The 17,106-nt window shown below is 37.7% G+C and overlaps 1 protein-coding gene across 6 annotated transcripts in view; it reads left to right on the forward strand.

The window, feature by feature from the left end:
- Positions 1–17,106, forward strand: part of CDADC1 (cytidine and dCMP deaminase domain containing 1) — a 70,208-nt gene that overhangs the window by 15,244 nt on the left and 37,858 nt on the right. For all 6 annotated transcript variants that reach the window (XM_010592627.3, XM_023551329.2, XM_003412566.4 and 3 more), the window contains 3 exons: positions 3,857–4,426; positions 8,516–8,565; positions 11,337–11,506. In XM_010592627.3, coding sequence (XP_010590929.1) covers positions 3,857–4,426; positions 8,516–8,565; positions 11,337–11,506 — 790 coding nt within the window. The remainder of the gene's footprint in view (positions 1–3,856; positions 4,427–8,515; positions 8,566–11,336; positions 11,507–17,106) is intronic.

Here is a 17,106-nt window from a genome sequence, read left to right on the forward strand (position 1 = left end):
GACTAATCTGTTCTAGAGTCAAGGGAGAAGAATGAATTAAAAAGAAAAAAAAGATTGTTATGTTTCTGAGTTAAGACATTGAAATCTGGCAAGAGAGATAATGATGTGTGGAAAATCAGGAAGAGCCAACAATGGAACTGCTTTCATGTTGTTAGAAACTAGACCCAGGTATAAATAAGATTGCTATGCTAGATGGGTTTTTTAATGCTAGATGAGGTTTATACAGTAAAACCTGTGAGAGATGGAACTGGACAGGACTGCCTTGTTTTTCCGAGCCTCACATGTTCCCTGCCTTTGGAAGGGTGCAGTCTTACCACTTTTCTATCGCTCGTTTGACTGGCAAATATTTGAGTTTTCCTTCTCTGACAGGTTTCTGCCTTATACAGATTCCAGCTTTTGCAGGTTTTACTGTATATTATTATCTTGGGAGGGGGGATGGTTTAATTCTATGATGTAGCTAAGTTACTTCACTTACAATTATTATTACTTTAGTTACAAAGTAGGTATTTCTATAGCACAGTGGTTCTTAAAGTATAGCCCGTGAATCCCTGATGGTTCTTGAGGTGAAAACTATTGTCATAGTAATACTGCATTCTCACTGATGGCACCAAAACGGTGGTGAGTGAAACCATCGGTATGCATTCAAACCATAGTATGAATCAAGGCAGCAGCACCAAAAAGCACTACAGTAATCTTTGTAATCTTCACTGCCAGTTTCACGTTAATGTTCTTGATGAAAGAGTAAAAATCATTAATTTTATTAAATCTAAATCCTTGAGGAAATAGAAGGTGCACATAAAGCTCTTTTGGTATAAACCCAAGTGTCTTAGCCATATGGTGCGGCTATAACAGAAATATGACAAGTGGATGGCTTTAACAAAGAGAAATTTATTCTCTCACAGTCTAGTAGGCTACAAATAAAAATTCAGGGCGTCAGCTCCAGGGGAAGGGTTTCTGTTTGTGTTGGCTCTGGAGGAAGGTCCTTGTCATCAGTCTTTCCTTGGTCTGGGACCATCTCAGCTAAGGAATCTCAGGTCCAAAGCAGGCACTCTGCTCCCGGTGCTGCTTTCTTGGTGGTATGAGGTCCCCCTGCGTCTCTGCTCGCTTTTCTCTTTTATGTCTCAAAAGAGATTGGCTTAAGACACTATCTAATCTTGTAGATCTCATCAATATAACTGCCACTAATCCATTTTATTACATCATAGTGATAGGATTACAGCACACAGGAAAATCCTATCAGAAGATAAAATGGTAGACAATCATACAACCATGCAAGGGAATCATGACCTAGGCAAGGGGAAAGATTTTTTCGGGGGACACAATTCAATCATTGACACCAAGTATGATGATTTCTTTAAGGAAAAGCACTTATTGGATTGTTTGAGCTGCGAACTGAATTATCTGCTTTTTTTCTTGGAACATCATGAACTGACAGACTACAGTTATTTAGATTTGGATATTTGGCAGACATTTTCTCAATAGCGAATGAGGCAAACCCATCATTTTAAGGAAAACAATCGGACGGTATTTGTTGCCAATGATAAAATTTGAGTTTTCAAGTGAAAATTAGAATCTTGAATAACTTGTATCCAATCTACCATTATGAGCTTGACAGCTTCCCAATACCTGAAGTCTCTTCTGTTGAGATTGTAATTTTTTTTTTTTAATATTGTAAAATTAGTAAACCAGTATTTTCCAAATGACCAATGTACGATGTTACAAAACCACACAGGTTAAGAGTCCTGCAGAGTGCAGATAGGGCGATGGATTTTAGTGTCATATACAAAAAGTTCATTGATAACGGTTTCAGATTCTACTTTGCAACTAACTTTTAAGAAACTATCCCTTGTTGAAGTTTTGTGTAGGGCTGAAGAGGAATAGTCGCAATTATCTGAAACGGCTGTTAAAATTTTCCTTTTTTGACTACATGTCTGTATGAGACCAAATATTTTTCACATACTTCAATGAAAACAACATATTGTGACATTGAAACAGATCAAAAGCTGTCTTCTATTAAGTCAAATATTAAAGAGATCTGTAAAAATAAATGGCCTTTTTTTCTAACTTGCTTATGTAGTTGTTTTGGAAAATATAGTTATTTTCATTAAAATGTTTATTAATGTATAAGTTCTTTATTGTTAATGAGCTAATAAATATTTTTAAAATTTAGCTGTCTAGTACAGTAAATATCAATAGATGTAACCCACATAAACGAAAGGGCTCTGGGTCCTCAGTAATTGTAAGAGTGTAAAGGAGTCCTGAATCCAAACAACGTGAAGACATCTACTTGTAGCACTCACCAGTGGTACCTGAATGTTTGTCTAAAGATGATTCTTGGATCGGGATTACTAGGAGCAGCCAAGATGCTTAGATGGAAGATTTAACATCCCTGCTGATTAAGAAATAGATTGTGAGAACGCCAACAGAGGGAAGGTGAAATGCAACCAGGGGAGCATTGTTACGTAAGCTTTGTGGCCTTCATATTGCTTTGCAGTACAAGCCACCGGAAGAGTTAGGAATACCAGGGGGTACATACACATAGACATTTGTCAACTTAGACTTTTTAGTGCATTTGTTACTTTGAACTGTACATGAGATACTAGCAAAGGGGCCTTTTGGTAAAATATTTGTAAATTGTTGAACTTTTGGGTGCTTACCTATGTATAAGACATCTCATTGTTTAATCTCAGGTACAAATTAAAATTTTCCTATGTTATCCAATTTTGTTTTCTCTTTTGTAAATTGTTTATATCTTTTTGAATCTCTTGGGGCTTTATTTTCGTCCATTCGTATGTGCTTTTAATGGATTAAAAACTTCTTTGTATGTTAAAGATTACTAGCCTTTCTTCTATCACATGGATTGAAAATTGTTTACTCTAGTTTGTTGTTTTGTCTGTAATTTTATGGGCTTAAAAAAATGAATCTTGCTTCCCGTCACCCCTGGCACTACATCACATGATAAGAATTTTTCATGTTTTTAGTTCTTTGAGGATATTTTTGATAACTATAACTATAATATAATATTATAATTTAACTATAATATTATGAGGAGAGGACCATAATTTAACTATTTTTGTTCATTAGTTTTTTTCTATATTTTTACTAGTTTAAACAGTGCTGTACTAAACATATACGTGCATGAATTTTTTTTTCTTTATTTGGAATATTAGAATAGCTTCCAAAAAGAAGAAGGCTGATTCAGAGGATAGGAACGTTTTAATGCAAGTTTATTCCAGATTCAGAGTAGATTTGTACCAGATATAACTAAGCAATATTATTTACGGACTGTGATATTTATGAAAGCAGCCATTTGATCACTTGGAGGGCTCTGAGATAGTCCCAGAGGCTTTGGGACCATAGTTAGCAAAAACCAGCGATTCCTCAAATGCCTTCTCATGGGCTCTGTCAGGGCAGCAGACTTTTTCTAAAGGACCAGATGATAAATATTTTAGGCTTTGCAGGCTATATGGTGTCTGTCACAACTACTGAACTCTGCTATTGTAGTACAAAAGGAGCCAAAGATAATATGTAAATGGATGGATGTGGCCGTGTTCCAATAAAACTGTATTTATAGACAGAAATTTGAATTTCATATAATCTTCACTCATCATGAAATAGTCTTCATTTTTTTTTAATTATTTAAAAATGTAAACACTATCCTTAACCCACAAGCTGTACAAAAACAGGTCACAGCTGAATTTGGCCCATGGGCCATAGTTTGCCGATCCTCACATGACTTGCTAACAGACATGTATTATATCGGGGCGTGTAGAGCCGCATGATACAATAGGTTTCTCAGGAAAACACTGAATTGTGATGTGTATCGGATAATTACCTTTCACATTTTGTATTTCAGCTGGAGTTAACCGGATTTCATATTGGCCCACTGATCCAGAAATAAGTTTGCTTACTGAGGCTTCCAGTTCTGAAGATGCAAAGTTAGATGCCAAAGCTGTGGAAAGATTGAAGTCCAATAGTCGGGCTCATGTGTGTGTTTTACTTCAGCCTTTGGTGTGTTATATGGTGCAGTTTGTAGAGGAGACCTCTTACAAGTGTGACTTTATTCAAAAAATTGCAAAAGCACTGCCGGATGCTAACATTGACTTTTATTCTGAATGTAAACAAGAAAGAATAAAAGAATATGAAATGTTATTTTTGGTTTCAAATGAAGAGATACATAAGCAAATACTGATGACTATAGGTTTGGAGAACCTATGTGAAAATCCGTACTTTAGCAACCTAAGGCAAAACATGAAAGACCTTATCCTACTTTTGGCCACAGTAGCTTCCAGTGTGCCCAACTTTAAACACTTTGGATTTTATTGTAGCAATCCAGAACGGATTAATGAAATTAACAATCAAAGTTTGCCACAAGAAATTGCAAGGCACTGCATGGTTCAGGCCAGGTTATTGGCATATCGAACTGGTGAGTTATATACTTAGTTCATAAATTGGGGATGATTGGGTTGTATTTGAAAACCCTGGTGGTGTAGTGGCTAAGAGCTATGACTGCTAACCAAAAGATCAGCAGTTTGAATCTATCAGGCACTCCTTGGAAACCCTATGGGGCAGTTCTACTCTATCCTATAGGGTCACTATGAGTCAGAATCAACTCGATGGCCATGGGTTTTTTGGTTGTATTTGTCTCAGAAGTGAAGTGTTTGGTCTTGTTTGCAGTGGAGTTCATTTATTCTTAGATACTAAAGTTTTGCTGTTTCATATAAAGAAGTTAGTGAGACCCTTGAGTAGACAACTCATTCTTAGAGCAGTTTAAGGATTCCTTGTGACCCTATATTCAGTACTACGTTTATAAATCAGGCCCTGATTATCTAGACCCTTTTTGCGCAGTGGTTAAGCATGTGGCTGCTAACCAAAACATCGGCAGCTAAAATCCACCAGCTGCTCCTTGGAAACCCCATGGGTCTGTTCTACTCTGTCCTATAGGGTCTCTATGAGAATCAACTCGACAGCAATGGGTCTGATCTCCTGTCTGCTGCTTTATTATTTCACTGCTTATTAAGCCTTCCCCTAGAGGTGGGACGTAGAGAAAAAGGAGAGAGGACCAAACCCATTCATTTTTGTTAACTCTTCCATATTTAATAAAAACCTTAACAATAAAAAATACAAATTCAAAATAACTGTAACATAGAGCCAAAGTAATGTTCTTTATTGCAGTTTCTTTCAGTTGCTGCTGTGTCTCCAATCAACAAGTTGAGAAATCAAACATTTTTACTTACTAAGTTGTACATAAGTGTGTATGTGAAAAAGGAAAATGCTACTTGAGAATTTATTGTGATAAAATATGGCCTCTCTTTTTCCAATTATGGAACAGTATTTTTGCATCTGGTATATCTTTTTCAGGGTGGAATCATGATCACCCTGATAAACTGCAACTTTGAAATGAGAAAAAGCAATGTAGGTCAGAGAGGCCACAGAGTAAGATCTTTCTGGGGAGTGGGCTTATAGTAGGATTTTTGAATTATTTCAAGAAAAAGGGGGGATGGAAAGAAAATCTTCAGAAAAATTCATACAGATGCCCCGGTCTGCAGTATATTCTAAACAAAGTCTATAGGCCGAGGTAAATTCATTAGAACGGAGGTTCTCAACTGGCAGCATCACCAGCGAAACATAAAAATACAGATGCTCGGACCCCAACCCAGGCCTACTAAACCAAAATCCCTAAGGGTGTGACCTAATAGGCCTGTGTTTTAAAAATTCTGCAGGTGATTCTTATGGTCAGCAGGGCTAATGAACATACGATCCTTGTACATGCCCCTAAACAACTGTGAAAGTCTGCCTTTATGTAATTATCTTGTGGGCTGTATATTGGCTTTGACAACACAAACATTATATATTTTTCTGTAACCCATTGTGAAAGGGCAGAAACAGAAATGGGCAACAGCTGTTGTAGCTATAATTCACTGCCTCCTCTTTGCTGAGAGAATTGAGTGAGCCCTGCCTGTGTCCCTGAGTGAGGGTAGGATGGGAGATGTGCATCTGCTGCTCACTGGCTTGACCGCAGTACCCCTTGCATCTCCTAAGCAGATACCTCATCATGCTGCATGTGATGCCAGTGTTTAAAGATGCAGTCCTGTGTAAAGACTTTGTGTTCTTTATTAGATAGTCTGCATTACTGTACAGTTAAGTATGTATATTGTAAATTTATCCACTGTTATCGTGCAGAGCTTTGTACATAAAGCTATGCTTATGCACTTGATGGGCAATTTAAAAGATTTTTCAAGATTAATTTTAACTCTGATTTTTTACCTGGAACCCAAGTCCCACATAGGCCATAACTATACTGTCACGTACTCCACTGCACTGTAAGCTCTTCCAGGGAAGGGACCATGTCTTAATCATTTTTTTCCTTAGCATTAAGCAGTGTGGGTTAAATGGATAAAAGAAATCTTCGTATATCCAAAGATAAATGGTCCACAGTCCCTTATCTAATAATTCAGGAGTTCAGAATTTTTCAGATTTCAGGAAGGTGACATGGTACACATACTGTATTTATCTAACACTCCAAGTAAGTAAACATATTAACATATATGGAGGAAAACGTATGAATAATTAAGGGCTATAAATAATTCAGGTTAGATTTTGCCATCAAGTAGGGTTGCACCAGGCTGTCAGAAAACTTCATGTAATGGATTTCAGATAAGGAATTCTGGACCTGTATTCATTGATGATGAATAATAACAATTATCGATTGAACCCCTAGTATGTGTCAGGCACTGAGCTAGGCAATTTATATGCATATCTCATTTAATAATGACAGTCCAGCCAGTTAGATATCCCTTTAATACAGTTAATTTTGCATTATTCAGTTGGCTTTGACAACTTTCTCTCTCCCTTGTTGAGAGATGAGGAAACCATCTCATTAAAAAAATATGCATATGATTAACATGAATCCAGAAATCTCTAACAACAGAGCTCTAAAACTAGCTGATGCTTTTTGGATGATGAATAACTAGAACCCACAGAGGTGTCATTGGAAATACATTTCTAAGATGCTTTAGGATCACAAAAATGTGATACAATTTGTTTAAACTCTTGGGGAATAAAAGTAGGAGGGCATTACATCCTGTCTGTCTGGTTTAAGTATTGATTTTGATCTCTTTGTGTCCTGTCTTCTGATTAGAGTAGGTGTTTTCTAAAGCTTAGGATAATGCCTTTCTCCTCGACCACAGTGTTGATGAAAGTAGGTCGGGGTAGCCAAGGAAGTTAACTGTTTCGAATTGTAACTCAGTGTTTCTCAAATTTTAGTATGCCTAAGCGGGAAGCATCACATGGTGGGGGCATGTTAGAAATGAGATTTTCTGAGCCCTGCCCCCCTCCCTGAAGAGGATTGACTCAGGGGATCCCCAGTGAGAGCCAGCAGTCTGCTATTTTAACAAGTACCCCGGTGTTCCTGATGCAAGTCGTCTGGGGGCCACGTAGAAACACTGGCATAGCCACGGTATTGAGAGCTAAAATAACCTGTGTTATGGAATCAGGGTAAATATTTCTCCCGTGACTCAGTCATCAAAGAGCCCGGAGAATTTGGTTGAGTGATTGGAAGGTGACTGTCATAGAGAAACCCCTGTGAATGACCAGGCACGGGAACAATTTCTGTAAAAATTACAGACATGAAAAGAGTTTTGAAAAGTTACCTTCTATGTCACCTGACCTTGGGGCTGGGTGAAATCTCATCTGTCTTATGTGAATAAAAATTTATTCTATTTTTAAAGGACACAGTAAGGCCTGTTCTCTTGGTGTAACTAACCTTAGCTAGGCAGTGGAGCCGCCCAGTGCTCATGGAAAAACCACATTTTTTTCCTCCTGATAAGGTTTAGTCTGCCCCCAGACCGAAACAAAAAAAATGGCTCCTGAGACTAAAAAACAGAAACCAAAATCAAACCAAACCCACTGCCGTCGAGTCGATTCCGACTCATAGCAACCCTATAGGTCAGAGTAGAACTGCCCCATAGAGTTTCTAAGGAGTGCGTGTGGATTCGAACTGCCGACCTTTTGGTTAGCCGCTGTTAGCACTTAACCACTATGCCACCAGGGTTTCCTTTTCACGGTTAAATTGTACAAAATGCTGGATGAGAAATTTGATTGTTGTGAATGGCTGTTACACTGAAGTTATTACTAAATCCATTAGTTCAGAAACTTCTTTTTTAATTGATTTCATGTCAGTTAGGAGCAGTGATTTAGAAACTGACTTGTTACTAGAGCTCAATAAGGTTACATTCAGTTCTGCTGAAGCTTTGAAGGGGCCTGACTGCGGCACTACCATCTTAATGATCTCCTCTTGCAGATCGTTTGTGGCCAGTCACACCGCCTAGTCATTTGGTACCTCGCTGTCATAGTCTACATTTAAAACCATTTCTTTTAATAATTTTCAATAATTAGTAAAGATGCCAAGAATTACTGTTACATTTATGAAGTATGTTTTTATTATTTTAGCAAGAGTACATTTCTGAAGCTAATGAATATTCATTTCTACTGCATTAAATGCCATGTCTTTCAGAGGATCATAAAACAGGAGTTGGAGCAGTCATCTGGGCAGAAGGAAAATCTGTAAGTATAAAAATAATTTTTTAAACATTTATACTTGGTTTTGCTTAAACATAGTTAAATCTTAAGTGAGTTACATTTTATTGACTTATTTGAAGTAATAAGGCACAATTGGTGCATTTATTAAATTCTATAAATATTTGCTCATTTCAACAATTTTCTAGAGAGATTCCTTCGTTTAGCAAACATTTATTAAACACCTTCTAAAGAGGAGGCGGGAGTCCCTGGGTGATGCAAACAGTTAAGTGTTTGACCACTAGCTGAAAATGTTGGTGGGTTGAATCCACCCAGAGGTGCCTCGGAAGACAACCCTGGCAACCTACTTCTAAAAGGTCACTGCCCTGAAGACCCTATGGAGCAGTTGTATTCTGCACACATAGGATTGCCACAAGTCATACTCAACTTGATAGTAACCAACAACGACAGCAAAGGGTAGGTACTGTACCACAGTGAGTGTTGGAGATCTAAAGAGCACATTTTCTGTCCTTCATAGGTTCATAGTCAAGTAATGGATACACAATTAAAAAGAAGACTAGTCTGTAGTATAATTAAAACATGACACTGTGAGAGCATAGAGGAGCCATATTTATTCTGCTTGGAGAAATAAGGAAAATATTCTTGGAGGAGGAAACGTGATAATAGTCTTGAGGAAGAAGTGGGAGTTATCAGCCAGAGCGAGTTACAAGATTAGCAGGCTAGCATGCAGAGGCAGGGACAAGAGAGTGTGTGGGGAAATGCAAGTGATTTGTGTGTCCCTGTGTGTACTGGAGTGGCAAAAAACGGACTGGACTGTGAAGAACTCTGTACACCATGTAAAAGTTTGGACTTAATCCTTCAGATACAGGGACACCCTATCAGAGCACTAGCCAGTAGAAGCATAAGGCAAGCCTTATATTTTCTAGGAGCCATATTAAAAAAAAAACTGATGAATTAATTTTGAGAGTATATTTTATTCAATTCGGTATGTCCAAAATTATCATTTCAACATAGTAATCAATATAAAAATTATTAATGTGATATTTTACATTGGGGGGTATTAAGTCTTTAAAATCTTGTGTGTGTTCACACAGCACATCTCAATCTGGACTAACCACATTTCAAGTGCTCGGCAGCCACATGTGCCTACTGGCTACTGCATGGGACAGTACAGCCCAAGAGCATTTTAAGTGGGAAATGATTTTATCATATTCGCATTATAGAAAGATTGGAGTAGGGCTAGGCAGGAAATAGGAAGATTAGTTAAAAAGAGATGATGAGGGCTTAGAGGAGTTCTAGGTAGGGATTAGAAGGGTGTGGAATCGAGAGATATTCGTAGCTATACTGTTGTTAGTTGCCTTCAAGCAGGCTCCAGCTCATGGTGACCTTATATATAACACAATGAAAGATTGCACTGTCCTGTTCTGCACCATCTTCATGATCATTGGTATGTTTGAGATCATTGTTGTGGCTATTGTGTAGTGTCTTCCAACCTAGGAGACTCATCTTCCAATACTCTTTCAGGCAGTATTTTGTTCTGATCCATAGAGTTTTCATTGGCTAATTTATGGAAGTAGATCACCAGGCCTTTCTTCCTAGTCTGTCTTAGTCTAGAAGCTCAGCTGGTGACTCTGCTAGTATTTGAAATATTGGTGACATAGCTTTCAGCATCGTAACAACACTCAAGCCACCATAGTATGACAAACTGACAGACAGGTGGCGGACTGAAGTATGAATAGGGAGCTTAAGTTTTACTTTATTGGACTTACCAGCAAGTAATTTGACTGTTGTCTTCGATGTTTCGTAGACTTCTCAAGTTCAGCTACACATAGACTCTGCAGGATAGCACACCCAGTATCTTCCCTGCTAACCTACTCCATCAGTGGTCACCATGTCATTCCCTGTTATTCCACACATATAATCAATCACCAGGTCCTGTGGATTCTACCTTCAAAATACCTCTTGACTCTACTTATCTCTACCCCAGCCATTAACTTCTGCTAGAATAGATTCCTCTGTCAGAAACCCCCATAGCATTCTGTGTAACTCATATTCCAAACTCTTTTATAACATGATGACAAATGCTATAAAAATTAATAAATTTAAAATTCTAATAATTGATAAGGCATTCGTATTAACAACTAATATACCATTGATCAAGAGAAATGTTTTTATAAAGCCACTGAAGTTCTATGATAAGACATGCATACAAAATAGACTCAATCAATATTGAAGATTAAAGGAAAGTACATTTTTTATTTTCCAGTTAAGTCACATGGCCACATTTTTAGCCCAACTACAGAAGTTCTCTATTCAAAGCATTTTTCAAGTTCCTGGCTTGTTAACCAGTAGCACAACACAGAGCATATAAAAAATAATCAACAACCATTTATTGAATACTTGCTGAGTCAGAATTGACTTGATGGCAACAGGTGTACTGGAAGGATAGAAAAGATAAAACATGGTTTCAGCTTTCCAGGACCTTATAATCGTTTGGGGAGAGGTGCCTGAATCAAGTGAAACAATTTGTGAGTTAAAGAAGAAAATGTTTAATTAACTGCTAAAACCAAGTACTGCCTTGAGATAGATTAGACAGGTGATCAGCCTTCTTAGAAATTACTTTGACAAGACTACACTGCAGTGGGAGGATCTCATATTGTACTCCCTGATGTTGCAGTTTTTCATAGAACATTTAGTGGGTATTCTCTACATAACTGTGATGCTAGGCTTTAAAACATGTTGCAAAGTGCCATTTCAGTGTTGAACACTAAGCTTTGTTGGTTTGCTCACTTTCATAGAGAAACTGTGATGGAACAGGAGCGTTGTACTTCATAGGATGTGGTTATAATGCTTTTCCTGTTGGATCTGAGTATGCTGACTTTCCCCACATGGATGACAAACAGAAAGACAGAGAAATAAGGAAATTCAGATACATTGTACATGCGGAACAGAATGCCTTGACATTTAGGTATGATATTCTTTTGCATGTGTTTTTTAAAATAATATTTTATTGTGTTTTTGGTGAAAGTTCGCACAGCAAGTTAGGTTCTCTTTTGACATTTCCACATCAATGATATTAGTTGCATTTTTCATGTTGTGCCAACATTCTCATTAATTGGAACCATTAATTGTAAATGGTTGTTCCATTTCCAGTACTCTAGATTCCCTGTCCCCTTGTCTTCTCATTTGCTTTGGAATAAATGTTGCCCTTTCAGGCTCATACAGATGTTTTTTTAGTAGAGCACTGATCTAATAGGTTATATCCTTTATTTTTTGTGTCACTCTGCTTTTCTGTTAAAAGGTGATCACAGGAGTAGTTTGGGTTCAAGATTTGAAGAGCGTCTCAGGGTGATAGTCTCAGGGAGTCCCCTGGTCTCAGTGGTCCAGTTAATCTGGCCATTTTTATGAATTTGAGTTTTGTTCTGCATTTCTCTCCCATTCTAACCAGGATCATCTATTATGGCCCTGGTCAGATCAGTCAGTGGTGATAGCAAGGCACCATCTAGTTCTTCTGGTCTCAGGGTAGTTGAGGTTTTGGCTCTTGGAGGCTATCAGCCTTATAGACGCGTTTCTACTCTATGGTTCTGGTTACCTTCTAACTCTTGCTCCTGACAAGTAAGACCACTTTTGCATGTATTTTTCTCTAAAATGTAGCAAGGCTTACTTGAAATTTGTTTTCTTTTAGTTGTAATGTATTTCCTGTTTCAAATTCCAAGAAATATGCTTTTTAGAAGTATGTTGTTATCATGTGCCGTTGAGTCAATTCCAACTCATAACAACTCCATAGAACAGAGTGAGTAGAACTGCCACATAGGGTAGGCTGCAATCTTTATGGGAGCAAATCGTCAGGTTTTTTCTCCTGCAGAATGCTGGTGGGTTCAAACTACCGACCTTTCAGTTAGCAGCCTAGCACCCAACCATTGCACCACCAGGGCTCCTCTTTCAGAAGTATAACTGGTGAAACTTGGTCCTGACCAGAGGCCATTGTCATAAATTTTTCAGACCTTCAAATGTTTGAGCAAGTCTTTTTCCTTCGCTCTGTCTCCAGTCTAAAACTCCTTGAAGTTTGAGCTCTACTATTTCTGGATCTTCTTTGTTTTCTAAATCCAGAGCACATATATTTATGAATATAAAGACTTTATTCTGAACCAAATTGCTTTAAAATTTTTTTAGAGATTATAACTGGCATTACCTCCTTCTAACATTAATTTAGATTATTTCCACAAACATTTTTCAGCATTTACCATTAATGGGGTGATGTTAGGATTAAAAAGTAAGACAGGGCTCTGTCCTTGAGAAGCTTATAAAGCAGTAGGTGATGTAAGACTGCATACACTTAATGTGATTGATTCCATGAGAACAGCAAATACAAAGTGTTGTAGAAATTCAGGAGGTGTGTGTAATAGGAGGGGGAGCGCCAGGGAAAAATTTAATGGAAGTACTGACATTTGAGCTGAGCTTTAAAGGATTGTAAGATTGTGGCAATTGAAGGTGCTTACATGACAAGAAAACCATTCTTCTTCTGGCATAAGCACTGTTTAGAAGTAGGAAAATACATTGTGTATTTAGGAACATGAATAATCCAGTTAGGCTGGATGTAAAGTCATGGGAAATGAAGCTCAAAAGGATAGGCTGGGCAATAGAGGACTTTGAGTTTAGACTGTGTTTAGCAGGCAGTGGGGGAAATGGAATGGCATTGACAGAGCTATACGCTATAGATTCCTCAGGTAGCAGGTGCATTGTTTGGACTAGATGCCTAGAATTCTGTTGCCCTAGTTCAGGTGTATAGCAATGAGAGTTTGAACTAGGGAGATAGGTGTGGAAGGCTGGTTGGGGGGAGAATTGAAGATGGCCTACTGAGAGCGGTGCAAAACCCAGAACAACCATCCTTGTAGCCTCACATGAGAGCATTCCTTGGTCCTCAACTGCCCTCAGCATGCCAGATTTCACAAAAACTTCCCTATTCTTTTGTTTGTGTTCTTTATTACAGATTTGCTTGCTTCATTTTGTGCAAAGCTCTAAATATGTCAAACCCAAAGCTTTGTTAAATAAAATTTTATGTTAGGGAAGGAGTAAGGGAGTTTAACTCAAAACAGAATTAATATTAATTCATCCATTTAACCAAACCAAACCGAACCCAATGCCATCGAGTCAATTCTGACTCAGAGTGACCCTATAGGACAGAGTAGAACTGCCCCATAGGGTTTCCAAGGAGCCCCTGGTGGATTTGAACTGCTGACTTCTTGGTTAGCAGCCGTAGCACTTAACCACTATGCCACCAGGGTTTCCATTTATCCATTTAGTAAACATTTATTAAATATCCATTCAGTGCAGGATGGAGGCCAGGTTCTTGGCTATATTATGGTTAGGTCTTGTGGAGAATGTGAGGTCTAATCCCTAATTCTGGCATTATAAAGAAGTTCTCTACTTACTGAGAAAGCATTATTTTCTCTTTTTATCCCCATCTCTCTATTTATTTTTTCCACTTTTTACTTTTGGTGTATGTGTGTGTATATATGTCTACATGCATACATACATATAAATAATTTTAACATATATATGTACATGCATACATACATATAAATAATTTTAACATATATATGTACATACATATATATGATTTTAATGTAATATACACATATACATTTATATTCACCACAAAAATACACAAATACACACATATAACAAGACATTTGCAAATTTAGCATTTTCACGTGTACAGCTCCTTGATTATGTTCATCATGTTATGCAGTTATCACCACTATTCATTTCCAAATGATTCCACCACCATTAACAGAAACTCAGCACCCCCTAACCAAGGACTGTCTCTTTCCCTCTCCCCACCCCTGTTAACCACTAATAGTCTTTGGTCTGTATACATTTGCCTATTCTAGATATTTTAAGTAAGTAGGATCCTACAGTATTTGTCCTTTTGTGACTGATTTGTTTCTCTTACCTTAATGTTTTCAAGGTTAATCCATGTTGTATCTTGCGTCAGGCCTTCCTTGCTCTTTATGACTGAGTAATATTCCATTGTGTGTACCACATTTGGTTTACCCATTCATCTGTTGATGGGCAATTAGGTTGTTTCTGTCTTTTGGCTGTTGTGAACAGTGTTGCAGTGAGCCCCACAAATTAAATGATAACTTCTACTGATGAAATCCAGGGAGAAGATAAATAAAGTACGTAATTTATGATAACCAGTGGTGTCTGCCAAACCCATTGCCATTGGGTTGACTCCAACGCATAGCAACCCTGTAGTCCACGAGAGCCAAAATACGACCTTGAGTATGTCCCACTTGAATTTAGAGACCATCTCAAGAATAGATTTGACACATTGAACGCTAATGACCAAAGACCAGACGAGTTGTGGAATGACATCAAGGACATCATCCATGAAGAAAGCAAGAGGTCATTGAAAAGATAGGAAAGAAAGAAAAGACCAAGATGGATGTCAGAGGAGACCCTGAAACTTCCTCTCGAAAGTCAAGCAGCTAAAGCAAAAGGAAGAAATGATGAAGTAAAAGAACTGAGCAGAAGATTTCAAAGGGCGGCTTGAGAAGACAAAGTAAAGTGACGTCCAAAGAGCAGGAGATAGAAAACCAAAAGGGAAGAACACGCTCGGCGTTTCTCAAGCTGAAAGAACTGAAGAAAAAATTCAAGCCTCGAGTTGCATTAGTGAAGGATTCTATGGGGAAAATATTAAATGATACAGGAAGCATCAAAAGAAGATGGAAGGAGCACACAGAGTCATTATACCAAAAAGAATTTGTTGACGTTCTGCCATTTCAAGAGGTAGCATATGATCAGGAACCAATGGTACTGAAAGAAGAAGTCTAAGCTGCACTGAAGGCACTGGTGAAAAGCAAGGCTCCAGGAGTTGATGGTGTATCGACTGAGATGTTTCAACAAACAGATGCAGCACTGGAAGTGCTCACTCGTCTATGCCAAGAAATACGGAAGACAGCTTCCTGGTCAACTGACTGGAAGAGATCCATATTGATACCTATTCCCAAGAAAGGTGATCCAACCAAATGTGGAAATTATAGAACAATATCATTAATATCACACGCAAGCAAAATTTTGCTGAAGATCACTCAAAAGTGGCTGCAGCAGTATATTGACAGGGAACTGCCAGAAATTCAGGCCATTTTCAGAAGAGGATGTGGAACCAGGGATATCATTACTGATGTCAGTTGGATCCTGGCTGAAATCAGAGAATACCAGAAGGATGTTTACCTGTGTTTTATTGACTGTGCAAAGGAGTTTGACTATGTGGATCACAACAAATTATGGGTAACATTGCAAAGAATGGGAATTCCAGAACACTGAATTGTGCTGAGGAACCTGTATCTAGATCAGGAGGCAGTTGTGTGGACAGAACAAGGGAATACTGAGTGGTTTAAAGTCAGGAAAGGTGTGTGTCAGGGTTATATCCTTTCACCATACCTATTCAGTCTGCAAAGGTTTGTTTTATGACCTAATATGTGATCTATTCTAGAGCATGTTCCATGTGCACTAGAAAAAAAAGTATACTTTGCAGCTGTTAGGTGGAGGGTTCTGTATAAGTAAGTCTATGAGATCAAGTTGGTTGACTGTAGCAATTAGATCTTCCGTGTCTCTATTGATCTTCTTACTGGAAGTCCTATCCTTCTCCGAAAGTGGTGTGTTGAAGTCTCCTACTATAATTGTGGAGGTGTCTATCTCACTTTTCAATTCTGTTAAAGTTTGTTTTATGTATCTTGCAGCCCTGTCATTGAGTGCATAAATATTTAATATGGTTATATCTTCCTGGTAAATTGTCCCTTTCGTCATTATATAGTGTCCTTCTTTATCCTTTGTGGTGGATTTAACTTTAAAGTCTATTTTGTCAGAAATTAATATTGCCACTCCTGCTTTTTTTTGAATGTTGTTTGCTTGATATATTTTTTTCCATCCTTTGAGTTTTAGTTTGTTTCTGTCTCTAAGTCTAAGGTATGTCTCTTGTGGGCAGCATATAGACAGATTGTGTTTCTTTATCCAGTCTGAGACTCTCTGTCTCCTTATTGGTGCATTTAGTCCATTTACATTCAGCGTAATTATAGGTAAGTATGAGTTTAGTGCTGTCATTTTGATGCCTTTTTGTGTGTGTTGTTGACAATTTCATTTTTCCACTTTTTTGTGCTGAGAAGTTTTTCTTTGTAAATTGTGTGTTCCTCATTTTCATAGTAGTTGAATTTATGTTTGCTGAGTCGTTATGTTTTTCTTGGTTTTTATTTTAAATTATGGAATTGTTAGACTTCTTTGTGGTTACCTTAAAAGTTACCCCTATTTTTCTACATAAAAACCTAACTTGTATCATCCTGTATCACCTCGTTTTCCTCTCCATATGGAAGATCTATGCCGCCTGTATTTAGTCCCTCTTTTTGATTATTGTAATCTTTTACATAATGACTTCAATGATTCCCTGTTTTGAGCATTTTTTTCTTTTTAAAATTAATCTTATTTTGTTTTTGTGATTTCCCTATTTGAGTTGATATCAGGATGTTCTGTTCTGTGATGGTATCTGATATTACTGATTTTCTGACC

This window comes from Loxodonta africana, chromosome 17 (assembly GCF_030014295.1).
Source record: "Loxodonta africana isolate mLoxAfr1 chromosome 17, mLoxAfr1.hap2, whole genome shotgun sequence".
NCBI classification, from domain to species: domain Eukaryota; kingdom Metazoa; phylum Chordata; class Mammalia; order Proboscidea; family Elephantidae; genus Loxodonta; species Loxodonta africana.